Below are 16,951 nucleotides of genomic sequence, written 5' to 3' on the forward strand. Positions count from 1 at the left end.
GCAAATCTATTTATCAATGATTTATTTTATAATCTGACGACTAACAAAGGTCAAGACCAAATCACTGAGCTAGTAAGATGAAATATCTCTTATTTCTCTCAAGAGTTAACCCTAATTACTTCTAGGTTATTCTTGTTCTCAGGAAAACCTTCTTGGTCAAATACAAGAAAAAAACATTTATGAATAATAGAATAAAATTAGACATTTTGTTTATTTCAAAACAAACACAGATCCATATTTCTTTTGTACAGTCATGTTACAGAGAAAATCTATTAATAAAATCATAAAAATATCGTACATGTTTTCTATTAGTCCAACAGTAGCTTGTTAATACAATATGAAATACAGTACAGTAGGCCTAACAAAAATATAGCACTTGGCCTTATCCAGACAATATTATACAAATGTAGATCACTGTCCATTGAACAATCAGAAAGATTGTGAATAAACTTTTTTAATAGAACAGTTGTCCTGTTTTCCACCTTAAAGCTACATGCTATTGTAAAATAGAGGGGTTGCACCCCAAGTGCATGCTTGCTCCCCTTTCTCAATTTTTTTCTAGTTGATGGATGGGGGACACAGGATACTGAATGATCATGATGAGCAGAATGTCTGCCTCCAGTTCCATGTACAGATGAACAGCAGGACATTCAACTAAGGAGGTAAACTGAAATTCCTCAAATCCCTTACAGTTCATTATTATATTGTACAGTATGTTTTCTTGAACTGTTGAATGAGTACAGTATGTTTTCTTCAAATGTTGAGTGAACTTTAGCCTGCGAAAGGCGTCTTCTTAGCAGTTTAAGTCATTCACTTCCACTGGGAGGTAGCCATCTTTGTTTAATACCCCTACTAGCTCCATTCCTTCCTTGGACTCGGGGGCAAAGATGGCTCGCATTCGTTCTTGTTCACCCTTGGTTTTGGGTAGATCGTTAGATGGCTGGATAAGGATATAAATGCGCTGCAGAAAATATAAAAAAATGAATGAGGCATTAATGACTAATTCAGTTGTGACACTGATGTTAGTAATAGTGAGTATCAAAGAGAAATGAAACAAATCAGTAAAAAAACACAGGTCTTAGATAAAATAATATTGATAATGTGTCTTATGGGTCACTGCTACCACGTACAGTAGGGCCATTTCTGTCCCTAGGGGAAAAAATATTTATTTAGTGAAAATATAAATTCCAAAAGTCATTCATTGAATTAAGGTAATTTTCCCATGTACCAAATAATTGCTCATCAACCTTCATGAGAAATGTAAGGCATAAAACAATAACATATTTTAAAAAATCCCACAAATATTGTATTCATTATTATTATTATTATTATTATTATATTTGACACTTTATGTGTGTCCATAAAATCTCATTCCACCCAGTTAGTTTATAGTAGTTCTGCTTAAATATCCACTCTGTTAAGTTATATTACAGAAAATGAATCACATTTTATAATTGTAAAATATTTTTGATAGAGTTCAAATCCTGTTCAACTGTTTATCGTCATTCCAACTCAATATGGCTCACTCAGAGCTATGACTTTGAACATGTCCCTAAAGAGGGTGGAAATGTTGTTAGAAAACATATGAAATAATTTTTTATTCAAATTTCTATTCAAATACTATATTCATGTTTTTTATATGTAATTAGACACATATTTAATGAGTTTCCAACCTGGTATGCCTTATTCCTCCCTGTTAGGTTATCCATCAAATATTACGCAGATCTTTTTGTTAAGGATGAATGGTTCACCTAAACATGAATTCAGTTTCCACTTAACTTTATTTTTTTGTCCATGACTACGCTTAATCTGTATCTGCGAAACCAGGTAGTTGAATACCTTAGTAGGTGCAAATAAAGTGCACTCAATATTTTTTTTTACAATTTCAGAAGATTATGTGTATGTCTCTAACTGGATGGAAATATCTCATGGTCTCATATGAACAATCCACCCACATGTATTAGGATTGAAGCCAATTCGGTCAATATGTTTTTCTGAGAGTCAAGCATTCTTTTACTGACAACTTATAAGAACCTATTTTTACAAGGATTTTGAGGTCCAAATGCCACCCCAGAGTAGGAATTATCCCTATATTGGCATCCAATTACAAATGGGCCAACAGCAAAACTGAGACAATAATGCATCCAACAAAACTCTTAGAAATGATTTCTGATCCAGTTGACAGAAGAAATTTGTTTTTGATCAGCCACAATGTTATTGTCACTAGACTCTGTTACATGTATTCACCTTTGCTGATCTCAAAACCGTTGTTTTGTCAACAGGAAATGTGATGTGAGCAAAGGAATGCAAATTCACCTCTCTGAACATTCCTTCTGTGGTGCTGAGTTTGTAGATGATCCAGAAAGGGATGCAAACCATGGAAGCCAGAGCCAGGAGCCAGCCTATCACGTAGCCCCACCAGGGGTACACATAAACATTGTTGTACTTCAGAGGCGTGTACTTGATGAGGGAGAATGCAAAGGTGGCCTGGTAAAAACAAAAAGCATTTCATTCAGAGTTTTTCATAACGTTGGGATCTGTCTAGGGTTCAGCATTTTTCTTGGTAAGGTTTTATCAGAAGACCTGACCCTGACCACAACCAATGTAACTAGTTGGATTTGTAGGTAACTCACAATGCATGTGGCTGGGGTGATGAACATCCAACAGTACTTAATGTAAGGTCCTGGCCGGTAGCCAATCATGTCCTCAATGTTATCATAGAAGCGGTCAGCACCTGGAACAACATTTTTGGTCATAACAACAGCTGTGGCAAATGTCAACAACTGGGGAACAAGAATAATCAACAGGAAAAATTAGAGACAACTCTATCTTGATTGGCTTTAACTGTCCTTCTAACTGTTCAATCCGATCGTTTTTCTTGGAGAGATGCCTTCCATATTACCGTAGACCCAGGCGATGGAGACTGTCTCAAAGATGGCCATGAAGAGAAGACACATTCCACTAGCAGCATAGTAATCCATTAGCTGGAAGACATACATCCCCCCCTGAAAAACAGACAAACACTATTAAACAGCCTTCAATGACATCACACATGTTGTACACATCAATGAACGGCTCATTATGCCATTATGCTGTCCTGAAACACGGTCGCATGTCCCCCGAACTGGGTTCCATCAAAAACATGAAAAAGTCCTAACTAATAAAAACAAATCACAAATTATACAACAGTGTGTTGTTTATTTTGTTGACTCTGAACTCGACCCCAGCCACCCAGTAAGTTAGAGTTTATGTCTGTCTGCATACAGCTAAAGAACACAATGAAATAGCCCAAGAGGGGTTTTCACCATCAGTCACCAGGCTGGTCTGACCACCAAACAACCCAAGCCAAATTCCAGATGTGACTCCTACCTCCATCAGCATGACCAGGCCCATAAGGAATGAGACGAAGGACACAACAGCCAGAAAGAGCTCCCTGCAATGCTTGCGACGGAACACCTCAGGGTACATGTCCACAACAGCCGTTGTCAAGCTCTCAACACACACAAACTAGAGGGAGAGAAAAAGGGAGGGAGGAGAGAGAGGTATTTTGTTAGGATATGTGCGACCCTAACAAAGAAAGTGGGATGCTGCGTAACATGCAAAAAAACAATAACGGAATACAATGATGTGTAAATCATTTCTCCCTCTATTTAACTGAAAATAGTACAAAGACAACATATCAACAAAAAAAAAGAAACAGAGACATTTTATTATTTTGGTTAAAATTCATGCCTGCAACATGTTTCAAAGGAGTTGGGACAGGGGCATGTTTACCACTGTGTGGCATCACCTCTTCTTTTAACAACACTCTGTAAGTGTTTGGGAACTGAGGAGACCAACTGCTGTAGTTTTGAAAGTGAAATGTATTCCCATTCTTGCTTGACATAGGATTTCAGCTGCTCAACAGTTCGGGGTCTCCTTTGTCGTATTTTTCGTGATGCGCCAAATGTTTGGACTGCAAGCAGGCTAGTTTAGCACACAGACTCTTATACTACGGAGCTAGGCTGTTGTTATACGTGCAGAAGGCAGTTTGGCATTGTCTTGCTGAAATAAGCAAGGCCTTCCCTGTATGGCAGGATGTGTTCCTCCAAAACATATATATATATATTGCTAAGCATTAAGGGTGCCTTCACAGAAGTGCAAGCCCCCCATGCCATGTGCTCTAATGCACCCCCATGCATCACAGATGCTGGATTTTGAGCTAAGCGCTTATAAGAAGCCAGATGGTCCCTCTTCTCTTTAGCCCAGAGGACGCGGGGTCCATGATTCCCCAAAATAACTTTGATTCGTCAGACCAGAGGATGGTTTTCCACTTTGCCTCAGTCCATCTAAAATGAGCTTGAGCCCAGAGAAAGTGCTTGCGTTTCTGGATGTTGTTTATGTATGGTTCTTCTTTGCATTGTGGATGCAGCGACATACTGTGTTCACAGACAATGGTTTTCGGAAGGGATTTCCACTACAGAATCGTGTCTGTTTTTAATATAGTGCCGCCTGAGGGCCCGAAGATCACGACAATCCAGTATTGGTTTACGGCCTTGTCCCTTGCATACAGAGATTTCTCCAGATTCTCAGAATCTTTTAATGATATTATGTACCTCAGATGATGAGATCCCTAAACTCTTAGCAATTTTACATTGAGAAATGTTATTCTTAAATCACTGCACTATTTGCCCACGCAGTCTTTCACCAGGTGGTGAACCCCCCCCATCCTCACTTCTGACAGACAAATTCTCTCTGAAATGATCTTTTAATACCCAATCATGTTACTGACCTGTTGCCAATTGGCCTAATTAGTTGTGAGATGTTCTACCAGGTTCATTTTGGTAGAATAAGTCACACAAACCGTTGCATATGATCTAACCTCCACGTGGATAATACATTCTGCATACCAACCCTTTAAGGGAGAAGGAAACGCAGACTTAAGAGAGATTTATACATTTTAGGAGGCCTTACTTGACTGTCCAAGCCCAGCAGAATGATCATGATAAAGAAGAAACAAGCCCATAGTGGAGAGAATGGCATCATGGCCACAGCACGAGGGTATGCAATGAAGGCCAGACCAGGACCTAAGTAGAAATAGGGTGAAACAATTAAATACCACATTATCCATTCTTTTAAACCAATGATTTAAGTTGTCAGCATAACATTAACAGCTAAACACAAAGGCACACTCACCGGACTCTGCTACCTCTGAGATTGGGACATCCTGTTCATAAGCCATGAAACCCAGGATGGAGAAGATGGCAAATCCTGCCACAAAGCTAGTCCCACTGTTCAGGAAGCATAGCGCAAGGCAGTCTCTGCAGTACAAGATACAAAATACATTCTGATTTAAACGAAGATTATAAAGGGAATCATAATTGTCATAAAATACCTTCTTTTTTTTTTTACAGCAGTAGTTGCCATATTGTGTTGGTGCGTGCATGCTTGTCTGGTACGTGTGTTTTATGAGGCGACTGGTAGCGTACTTGTAGCAGTTGTTGTTGTATTTGTTGTAACTCCCCAGTGCGGTGAGGGAGCCTAGACAGATGGCATACGAGAAGAAGATCTGTGTGCCTGCATCCATCCACACCTGGAACACATGAGAGAGGACACAGACACGCCAGTCAAACAGCTACTGGAGGAGCCAACTCATGGGTATTTACATTATTTGTTGTTATTTTCTAAAATTTTATTTATTTATTTTTATCGTTGAAAAGGTCCAACGCACATCGCATGTGGAAAACACACAACTCAAACGTCGTATGTGCTTTCAGAACGTTTCTTATGGTATGAATGGACTAACTGTAAGTCACTCAGAATCCCAGCTTCTGCCCAACTAAATAGAAATCTTGATGAATGGAGCTATCCAGCAGCGTCACTGGGACCATTGGACCATCGTACTCTTTCCCTTTGTGGTTCCTACTGAGTTTAATCATTAAGACCAATGACACAGCACAGGCGAATTGTCAACTAGCCAGTTAAACATCCTGTAGTCTAAACATTGACTAGTGAACCCCACCTCTCTATCCCCAACCAGAGCCAGAAGATCTGAAAGGTGAGAATGGGTGCAGCAGAAGGCCCTGGGGATGATGACTCAATCAAAATGTCTGACTTGCTAGGGTGTGGGGTTGCTTTCGAGGAATGGTAGACGAAAGATGTGGTGTCAATGCCATCAGTCCCATAGATTCAAACTCCCTGCAGACAAACACAAGAGGTTTTGATACTGAGTATGTAAAACTCTAAATATATGGCATCAGCTGCGGCCCACCAGTTGGTCTGTATTCCAGAATGTTTCCGGACAACCATGTGGAGATCAGCACTTTGATGCTGAACCTGAAGGACCCCTCTGGTCCAGACCAGGCTGTGCTGGTTGAGGGCTGTGCCCTGAGACCCTGAGTCCTGTGAGGGAGTCCAGCAGCCGCATGGTCCGGGAAGTCTGTATTTACCTTCGCTGTAGTGTCCTGCCCCTCTGTGCGACCCTGGACTGACCCCGCCAATCACAGCATGCTACAGATGCTGGACCCAGCAAATACTAGCATTCCAGACAGGGAACCCTGGGATATCGGCACTCACAACTGGAGGACCTTCACCCAAGGACCTTCTTCCAAACCTCAGATTGGACTGACTTTGGTTAATATTTAGATAAATATTGCAAATATTACAGATGGTCTAGTGGTCTAACCTGCTGCCTCCAGAATGCACAAACCAATGCAAGCTTGGGTTTGAATCCAGACCCCTGTTCTTTTAGCACTCCCTGTCCTGCTAACTACCTTGTCAGGCTTTCACTGTCCCATGTAATAAAAACAATAAAGGAGTAGGACGGCTGGTTTAAAATGTATAAAATGGAATATACAGTCATTGAATTACTTTATGTTTAATTACGTTTTATGCCTGCTCCCTATCGGATGTGTAATCTATTCCCTGGCATAGCTCACATGGTATATAATATGCATTATATTAAGGTCACGGGACAGAGCACATATTAAGTCTGAGGTAGAGTTGCAACAGACTTACGGCCGACCAGCCTCTCATGTAAAGTGTAATTGTGTGTGGTTTTGTCAAATACATGGCTACGTGGGACCGGTGGTTATCGATGCCTACCTGAGGGTCTGCTAGTCTTGACAGGTCAGGGTACAGGTAGAACTTAATCCCTAGGTCTGCCCCGGGTAAAGTGACTCCTCGAATCAGCAGCACTATCAGCATCAGATAGGGGAAGGTAGCTGTGAAGTACACCACCTGTAGATATGATGGAATCATATGGGAAATGTCAGCAATCCAACCCATTAAGTTTATCGCTGGACAGGTCCAGGTCTAATTTCACTCTTCAATTTAATGAGCCCCTGGTAAAGAAAATCACTAAAGGTTCAACAGAACAAATAGCCCAAACAAGCCCACCTTTCCAGTGGATTTGACCCCCTTCCAGATGCAAAAGTAACACAAGACCCAGGCAATGGCCAGACAGATAGCCAAGTCCCAGTTCAGAGAACCCATGTGGTCAATGCCAGGTGACAGCCTCAAGGCTCTTCTCCTAAAGAAACACACCACACAGGCGGTCAGAACAAAATCACAATGGAGGAAGTACAATAATAGTTCCAGTTTGTATATTGAACATTTTAGGCCCATGAGACTCTCACTGTTAATTCAGTGACAAAGTGTTGATTGACAAGATACTTTGAAAACTTACTCCCAGAATTCAATTACGGGGGATGTGGAGTTCTGGGTCACAATATGGTTGATTGAATCATTCCTCCTACGAAACCCCACGCAATTGTCTTAGTCAAAAAAACAAATCAGAGACATGTTAGAAAATATGACCTTTCATTTGAAATTCTGAAATGTAATACTTTTTCATTTGTAATATCGCTCCACACTGCAAGGCCACTGTAAAACAAAGTAATTTGATATATTAGCATTGTTGTTTGTTGACTTACCTGTATTCCAGGTGTTGTTGCATGTGGACCAGGGGAGTTCCCAGGTAAAGGAGAAGGACAGGTAGAAGATTCCCCAGGCCAAGACCACAATGTAATAAGAGTTCAGAAGAGCCACAATGACCTGAGTGCCATAGCCAAGACCTTAAGCAAAGACAGGAATAAAAGCGTGGGATGGATTGAAAGTCAATAAGTGCTACTTTCTAGCCATTTTCCCCGTAGTTATTAGATGCGGTAAAACCTGATGAATGTGTGAAAACCTTGGAACCAAACATTTTTTGAAGATAACCTAACATCACTCACAGTAAAGGGAGATTTGCCCCCATAACAAAGACCAGGTTACCCTCAAAGAGTGGACAGATCATTCTCCAGCAGGTTATGCCTCCTTGGCTGGTGTACTGGCCCAGAGCAGTCTCCAGGAAGAACACAGGAACCCCACACGTGAACAGGAAGATCAGGTAGGGGATGAGGAATGCACCTACATTAAAGGGAGAGTTAATGAGACCAATAATCTAAAAAGATTCAGTAATAAAACACTTATAGGATTATCTACTGAGTACAACCATGTGTAAGAGAAGGACATTATTATGACATGTAGACATCCGGTTATATGTGTTCTGTTCATGGGATTTTACAAAAATTTCTAACAAACGTCAGTTTGTGGTTCATCTCAATTAATGTCAATTATATAATTGTGACGCTGTATTAATGGCGTGGTCTAAAAATGTAGCCATCGGTCTACAGTTAACATCTGAGCATGATTGAAGTGCTGCACACTATGAGCGCAGCACGAGCAACTGCTTGACTAAGAGCTAGTAAGGACGGAGGGGAAGCAACAGCTGTGTCATTCTCTGACGCCTCACTTCTGACCCCTGAACCTATTCACCCGACCCCACAGACAGAAACGTCTGATATTGCACCTACATAAGCATTTCCCATAACACTTGGCCTGACCTAAATGCTATACGAATGAGTACCATTTAGACGCAACGGTGTATTTCATAACCAGTTTATGCATTCACATTCAATTAGATAAAACTCACAGAGTTGTATAAGTATTTGTATTCTGTCACAAATATAATTTCAAATAATTTCCTATAAGTAACCTCATTCAAAGTATTTAAAAATATAATAATATAAATTTGTAAATGATACACTCCCCTTCGTTATTTTTTTGAAAAGTGAATAGAAATGTTTAGATTTGGCTTTACAAGACATTTTGGATTTTATATCAAAAGTGTCATATGAAGCAACATTATCGAAAGCCACATATTATTTGAGCACATTTTCATAGATTAATGTTGTAACATTGGGAAATGGAAGCATTTTATGATTCCAGAATTTATGTAAACAGTGTATTCTAGAAATACGGAACCAAATATAAAAGTGTGTACTTCTATTAATAGAGTACGAATTTGTACAAAAACCTATGACATTTGAAGAGAGAGGGCTAGAAAAAGGGCATTTCGAAACTGTAGAAATATGTATGAACAGGGTCAAATAAACTGTGACATTCTGTACATTGGATCTTAAATCTAAAGCTGAACTGTAGATACAAATTAAGGAAAACATTTTTGTTTTAATATTCTTTTAAAATTAAAACAAAATGTTTACATATTTTAACATTTTAATATTCTTTATACGTGTATTTCCAAAAATGTATTTAAATATTAAAGTAGTCGTGTTATAATATTTTTACATTTACTTTCCATTTTGCCAAAAGTCTTTCAAAATTATTGAAACGCCACATATATTATTTGTCTATACTTTTCCCATGAAGGACTAGTCTTTGAAATTCTAGATCCAAAGCAAAAACCCACACTGCTGGAACACAGGTAACACTGAGGGAGGCCACCACCAAGCATATCATTTTAAAAGGGCTTCCACTGGCTAACGACCCAGGGGTCTTGCTAGGCGCGGGGTCAATGCCCTGAACACACCGGTCCACCTGGGACTTAGTAGGGGGTTCCTCTTGGCCAGTGAAGTAACCCAGGTGTCTCGGCTGGTCCAGACTGACACTTAAGGGACTTGTTTGGTGAGAAGGGGATTGAAAAGCACCCCAATCAAATTGTGCTGATGTGACACGAAAGTCCATTTCAACAAGGCGTCTGTCTAGATAGACTACCAATGTTAATGCAGAAAGTGTAACAGTTTTGCATTTGTGACTCCAACTAATGTTTTTTCTGGGCTCTTAATAACTCACCTCCTCCATTTTTGTAGCAGAGGTAAGGAAAGCGCCACATGTTCCCCAGACCAATGATGGATCCCATCACTGACAGGATGAACTCTAGTTTGTTGCTCCATTGGCCTCTCTCCTGCATCTTCACTTCTGACTGAGGCTGAGAGACAAGGACCAGGTCCTTCAGCCTGTTGCTGTTCTCCCCATTAGAGAAGCCCGCTTTAATTCCTCCTTCACAGATTAAACATGTAAAATTGTTTTATGAAATTAAAAACCCATTAAATTAGTTTGACTGTTTGAAAGATAAGTTACTTCAGTTACGGTTGTGCTGCTTACAAGGGACGCAAATACAGCTCTGGAAAAAATGAAGAGACCACTGCTCTTTTTCTTTCATTTCCAAAAAAGTTGGAAAGGAAGGTTTTGAGTGAGGAACAGAAGGGTTACAATTAAGAGACCACTGCAAATTGAACGCTTCTGTTCCTCACTCAAAACTTTCCTTTTCAACTTTTTTGGAAGGGAAAGGAAAAAGGTGCAGTGGTCTCTTAATTTTTTCCAGAGCTGTATGTATATTTTTCAAGCATTAATAGCAACAATGATGGAGGAAATGCATTGCTCTCTCAAACGGCCACCTGGAGAACTTAATTAAAGGATTCAAAAACAGACAGAGATGTACACATCCATAGGCTTACCAAATCTCTATGAATGTGGGGAAAAAAATGTTTTGTCATGGACACAGATGAAATGCAAAAACAAATGAAGAAATAAAGCAGAATAATGCAATTATTTAAGCATTTTGATTGGACAGACACTTTTTAAAGTATTTCATATACATACATTCATTTGTCAGAAAATGTATTAACTGGAAAATGTCTAAAATTCCACATATATTTGTTCACATGTCTTTACTCCATATTGGGTCAGTAGATTGTTAAATTGATTATGGGCCCATATTATGCAATTCCTAAACGTAGATTTATTCCTGTATATATTGTGATCTTGAAAAATACATTATTTTTGTTCCCCCTTGATTATGAATTCAAAATATAACAAAATAAAAAATAAAGATCACAAACCCCAACAAATAAATCGCAAATGTTTATATGCATTTTAAAATATGTCCACAAGTAATTTTACAATGTATTTTTGACACAACATGAAAAACCCTTAAAAGTACATGGTGTGCACATGTTACAGCAATGTACTCGAACTGAAACATGATAACATGTACGTAAAGGACTTACCATTCATTTCTGGAGGTGTCGCTGTTTAAGTCTAAAGGTTGGTTCTGGGAGCGAATATAATGTATTTCTGGTAAATGTTGGGAAGTTTAGTATTTAAAGTGAGATTCGCTAGTAGGCGGGAGTCTGCGATCCTCAACTTTGGCCCATCCCTGTTCCACTATCTGCTCATGTGACTCCGCCCATTTGTTTAAAGCGCTTTCCTGATTGATAACGGAGTCCATTAAAATCACCTTGGTGCCTGGACCTTGTCCTAGCACTTCAAGGCTGAGTTGAATGATTTGTAAAATAAACCCCCCATTCTTCCCCCCTCTCTTCTATTTCTCAAAACCAATAGGAGAATATCGTCTAAGTGGACGGATACTTTGCTATTCACCCAAATAGATTTTGAGAAGGAGGCGAGGAGACAGGACCTGGGGAGTATATAATTGATTTCCATTGATTAGTCGACGGCAAAGCCAACCTCCGGAAATCCCTAACATACTATCACGACGTTAGAGTTGAAAAGGCGATGCCGTTGTAATCTTATATATGTCAAAACTGTAACCTTAGTCATTTACACTTAAAACATGTATTCAATTGTAGATCCATATCGCATATGGTTTTTAAATGGATAATCTATTTGGTTAAAGTCGAAGTCTGCGTTACATTCTCAGCGGACAACATATTAGGTATAACCCTTTAATACTGTCATGACTTGAAAGCTCAGATCCGTTTCTGAAATACTGGAACAGGGGTATCAGGCACTGACAACACAGCGCACTAAAAGTTGTTTAGGTCACTCGTTTTGTCAATTCTAACATTCAATGGAACAGTTACTGAATGCCTCGATACCTGTCTGCATGCTTTATATAACAAGCCAGGACCACATGACTCTAGGAGCGATTCGTGATCACAACTAATAGGTACCTATAAACATTCCGTTGAGTGTATATTTAGGATAACAAAACAACAGGTGATGAATACCGATGCATCTGAAGCTGCCAGAATATGATTGGAGTTTGGGAAGAGTACATTTTGGGATATTTTAAAGACATGCACAAAATAATTCATAACACTTAAGCTCTGTTAAGACCCAACCACCATCTCTCCAATATTCCCAGGGGTTTTGTCAGCACAAAACGTGTGCACATTCATCCTGATTCATGTAGAATTATCCATAACCAGTGTAGAATTTTGGATTATGTAAAACGTTCAGAAACATGACCTACTATATTACGCAATAAAGACGATTCCAAAACGACAAAATACCTTATTTTCAACTGCAAATGCATCCGAGTTTGTAGAGTCACAAGTTTGATGTAATCATTGCATGCTAGGAATATGTGATCAATTAATAAACTTTGGAGAACCTTTCTTAAACATGTGTAACTGTGGATTTATTCAGTTGATATGAAAATACTGTTAAATTAAAGCTAATATTCTGAAACTTTATTATTTCAATTTGAAGGTTGTCCTCACTAATGCACTTATGAAAGCTAAATAAAGTTACAGTCGTCTTCAGACTACTTATGATCTGTCAACATTTTGGAAAACATGCACTGAAGCATGGTCCTTTTTCTCTTCCTTGCCTGAGCAAGATAGTTTAGACTCTGGAATCAATTAGAGGTGATGCCTTCATCAGCATTTTATCTCAAAAGACCTTTCATTTTTTTGACTCTTGTAACTCACTCGACAGCTCTTCCGGCTCTGGGCCTCTAGTTGTATTGTCAGATATATATAGTGTATTTTCCCCATTTTAACAACTGTCTACCTGTCTGGTGCTATATACCTTAAGATTGCTGTAAAAATGGCATCAGTTAATCATATTTTAGTATGTTTTAAAACAGTACAGAACACATCACTACTCTGTCGATCACACAGTAGGCAGACTATGTGAAGTGTGACACATTATGAAGCCTTCTCAATATACTCAATGTAGTTCTTGTCCGACCTACTGCTTTTTCAGCAAAGACTCACCACTTCACTGTCCAGTGTAGCATAGAATACCTAAACTACGTAAAAACCCTAAATCTAACCTTCAAAGGTCATCTTCAAAAGTTGAATAAACATCAACAAGGTGCACCATGCTGAAAACTATATTAAAGCTTTTCATACCGTATGTTTGGGTGGAGCTGGATAATATAAAATCATCAAATCTCAACAAGTCATTGAATTCAAATGGGTCTGACTGCAATCGGGGGACACTTGTTTCAGAAGATTCTGAAAGGAAAGTAGTCATTTACTTTGGACCCAACACTGTCCTCACCAGACGTTAACTTCACGAACCAAGAACTAGCCGGATGTGGATTGATGACAATCTGGGATTAAAATCCCAAGATCATCCAAGGAAATGCCTCAGTGAACAAGGTCAGAGGCTTCATCGTTCTTTGAGAATTCAATGAGAAATGTGATGCCATCCAATTACAAGTTATTCAGGAGGCTATAAAAGCACAACTGTTCAACCGGGCGGAAGGTCATGGATCGGATGCTGTACAGTGAGGTCTGAAATGAAGAGTTGTGTAATGTTTGCTGGCGATAAATTGCAACAGCAACATGTGTGGGTTGGGTGGAGTCATAATGCCACGACATACTCATATCTCACGTTTCTTCTTGCACAACGCCTTGCTCAGGTCACACATCTGTACAGCCTCTGAATGAGTTGGTGGTCTGAAAATGTATCCCAAGAGCAAGTTAGCCTAAAATTTGAGAAGTCAGTGGTTTCTGATGCACAGAACAGTCATATAGGACAGAAGGTAGTAGGGACCATTGCTGAAGATAGACATGGCAACAAATTAATCAAATGGGAAATAGCAAATGTTGTCTTGGTTAATCACTTATGTCCTGTCTCGTGGCTGCAATTTGTAGTTTGTCTGGTTAGCTTTTGTCTCTTTAAGAGGTGAGTGGGTCAAATTGACCAGAAGCAGCTAAAGTCAGTTCAGACTGGATTTTGCTTGGCTTCATTTGCACTGGTTGGTGGCTCTCCCATGTAAATGAAGGAGGTGTGTTCTCATTCACATTACATGCCATATACACTGCTTTAATGCAGCTTTTTTCCCTTTAACATTCAGAAATAGAATATCAACAATTTAATTGTTAAAACAATAATTATGAAACTGATCTGTAAAGAGAAAGAAGGGGGAATAAGGGGTAATGGGTGAAGTCAGCTACTTCCCATCCTGGGAATATCCTTCATCAGTGGCTTTGCCCACATTGTTGGTTCAGAGTGGGAGGGTTTGAAGACACCCTTTGACCCCTCGTTGTTATCCTTCTTTTAGCTATCTTCCCCTGTAAATATGGTTTGTTTGTGAATAACCTATTATGATTTGTCTTCATCTCCCCCAGCAATAAAGAAGAGATAAAAGAAGGGGAGGTTAAGAGGGTTCTATATTATATATTGTTTTGGCAACCAAATCCCGTTTTTTGTGCAGGAATTGAAAAAATAAAATATATTAGTATATCTATAAAATTTTTTAAAGAATGTGATATTCTCAGAAATAACCGTAATTATAAAATAAGACACATTCTAGAATTAAGGTATTTAAATGATTTTATCTTTAACCCAAAGGAAGAGGGCAGAAACCAAATATTTCGCAGGTTTAAAGGGGCTTCATAGTAGTCTGCCTGCTAATACTTTACTTATATAAGCCCTTAAACCTTGACTGTACTAAGATATACAGTGTCTTCAGAAAGTATTTAGACCCTTCCATTTTCTCCACATAATTTTCTGTTACAAAATAACTTTCCAATTACATTTTCTGTCATAATTCATAACGTAATACCCCATAATGACAGGTTTTTAGATATTTGTCCCAATTTCATGTACATAAGTATACAGACCCTTTGCCACACTCCAAATTGAGTTCAGAAGCTTCCTGTGTCCTTTGAAAATCCTTGAGTTGCCTCTAGAACTTGTCTCAAGTCCAACAGTGGCAAATTCAATTGATTGGACATGATTTAAAAAGGCACACGTGTCTACATAAATTTACACACTTTATGTGCAAATGTTGAAGCAAAAACCAAGCCAATTCTCTGTAAAGGCATTGAACTGGGGAAGATTATTTTTAAAAAAAACAGGTAAAGCATTGAAGTCTCCAGGAGCACATTAGACTCCACCATTCTGAAATGGGCAAAGTTTGGAACCACCAAGCCTTCCTGGAGCTGGCCGTCCAGCCAAACTAAGTAACTGGCCAAGAAGGACCTTGGTCAGGGAGGACCGAGACCAAGATCCCAATGGCCACTCCGACAGAACTTAGGAAACGTCTCTGCGGAGAAGCGAGAACTTGGCATACCTAAAGATTGCAGTTCACTGACGTTTCCGACTGATTCTGACAGAGCTTGAGACCAATCCCAAACTGCAAAGCTGGTATAGACAGACCCAAGAAGACAGTTGTTCTACAAAATAGTAAATTAAGCATCTTTATACTTAGGAACAGTTGATATTTTGTCATTTATTTTCAATAAACTGGCACAAATTTCAGAGAAAGTGTTTTAGATTTGTGTTTATAGGGTATAAATAGATGGCAAAAAAATCTGTAATAAACTACAAGTTAATTTAATAATGCAACAAAATGTAGGAAAAGTGAAGAAGTCTGAATTCCTTCCAAACGCACTGTAATTTTCATAATGGGGTACGACTGATATGGGGGAAAACATCTGAGATACTGCTTGATACTATGGTGTATTGGGTTTTATGACTGACTGTTGTGACCAACAACTGAATCCACAGATTCCACATTTAAAACTGCTGAAACAGTCAGGCCGTCTAAGGAATTACTCAAAACTCTTGTAGAATCAATGTAAAACATTGTAGGAGTTCACACATATTTAGAAAAACATTGGTTTTCACGTTAAAATACATGAATGACCCACACCCGAAAGGGCAGACATCTCAGGCCGTGGGTACCTTATTGCTTTTATAACCAGTTTACCAGCAGAAATATAAACATACTAGGGGCAGTCGTGTCCGAAAAATTATTGGCACCCCTGATAAAGATTTGCAAAACTTGACATGAATCACACCAAACTACCTTAATCTACAAAATCAATTGGAAATTATATTTTATACTAATTTAATTAGTAGAATATTTGTCTGCATAATATATGTTTTTTTATTGCTGTATATAGACATATTGGGGAATCTGCATTACTGAACTTATTAGACTCAAAAATACAGCAATGGGAACAATACAAAGAACATATCATCACTAGAAAGGTAATAAAAACTACGTTTTAATCACTGGAACAGTGAGAACTTTCCTGGTGTCCCCATGCCAGGTGTTATGGGGCCAAAGAGAAGTCCAAAGAGGAATACTCAACAGTCACATCTTGAGGTAACCAAGTGTCATATACAATTAGCCACCACCCCACTCAAACATGCTCTTGCTTTTCAAGGGTTGGTAAAAAGTGTTATCAACAAATGCACAACAAAACCTCAGAATCTCTGCACTTTTGCTTCTACTGATCCCGGGGTCCTCATTAAAAGGTCCAAAGTATTATAAACTCAAAACATTTTAACCCAAAACTTGGGCTCCTCACCTGGCAGCTGGCTGAAAAAAAAAAGCCACAGAGGATCTTCCAGATGCTTAAATGTACACCAAACATACAATACAATGGCCATCTAAGTCTCCCTGATTAAAAACCTG

At 39.0% G+C, this 16,951-nt stretch overlaps 1 protein-coding gene across 1 annotated transcript; it reads right to left on the minus strand.

Annotated features, from left to right (window-relative positions):
- Positions 1–192: 192 nt before the first annotated feature.
- On the minus strand, positions 193–11,483 carry LOC105020258 (sodium- and chloride-dependent GABA transporter 2). The gene is made up of 15 exons (XM_010887134.4): positions 11,331–11,483; positions 10,114–10,320; positions 8,254–8,388; positions 7,914–8,054; positions 7,667–7,754; positions 7,378–7,510; positions 7,084–7,218; positions 5,469–5,572; positions 5,176–5,300; positions 4,954–5,066; positions 3,370–3,507; positions 2,903–3,005; positions 2,634–2,734; positions 2,317–2,487; positions 193–961 (listed from the first exon to the last, which is right to left on the minus strand). Exons 1-15 carry the CDS (start codon positions 11,335–11,337, stop codon positions 794–796), a joined length of 1,869 nt encoding a protein of 622 aa, XP_010885436.1. The 5' UTR covers positions 11,338–11,483; the 3' UTR covers positions 193–793.
- Between the last annotated feature and the right edge of the window lie 5,468 nt (positions 11,484–16,951).

The sequence above is a fragment of the Esox lucius genome, chromosome 23, assembly GCF_011004845.1.
Source record: "Esox lucius isolate fEsoLuc1 chromosome 23, fEsoLuc1.pri, whole genome shotgun sequence".
Taxonomy (NCBI): Eukaryota; Metazoa; Chordata; class Actinopteri; order Esociformes; family Esocidae; genus Esox; species Esox lucius.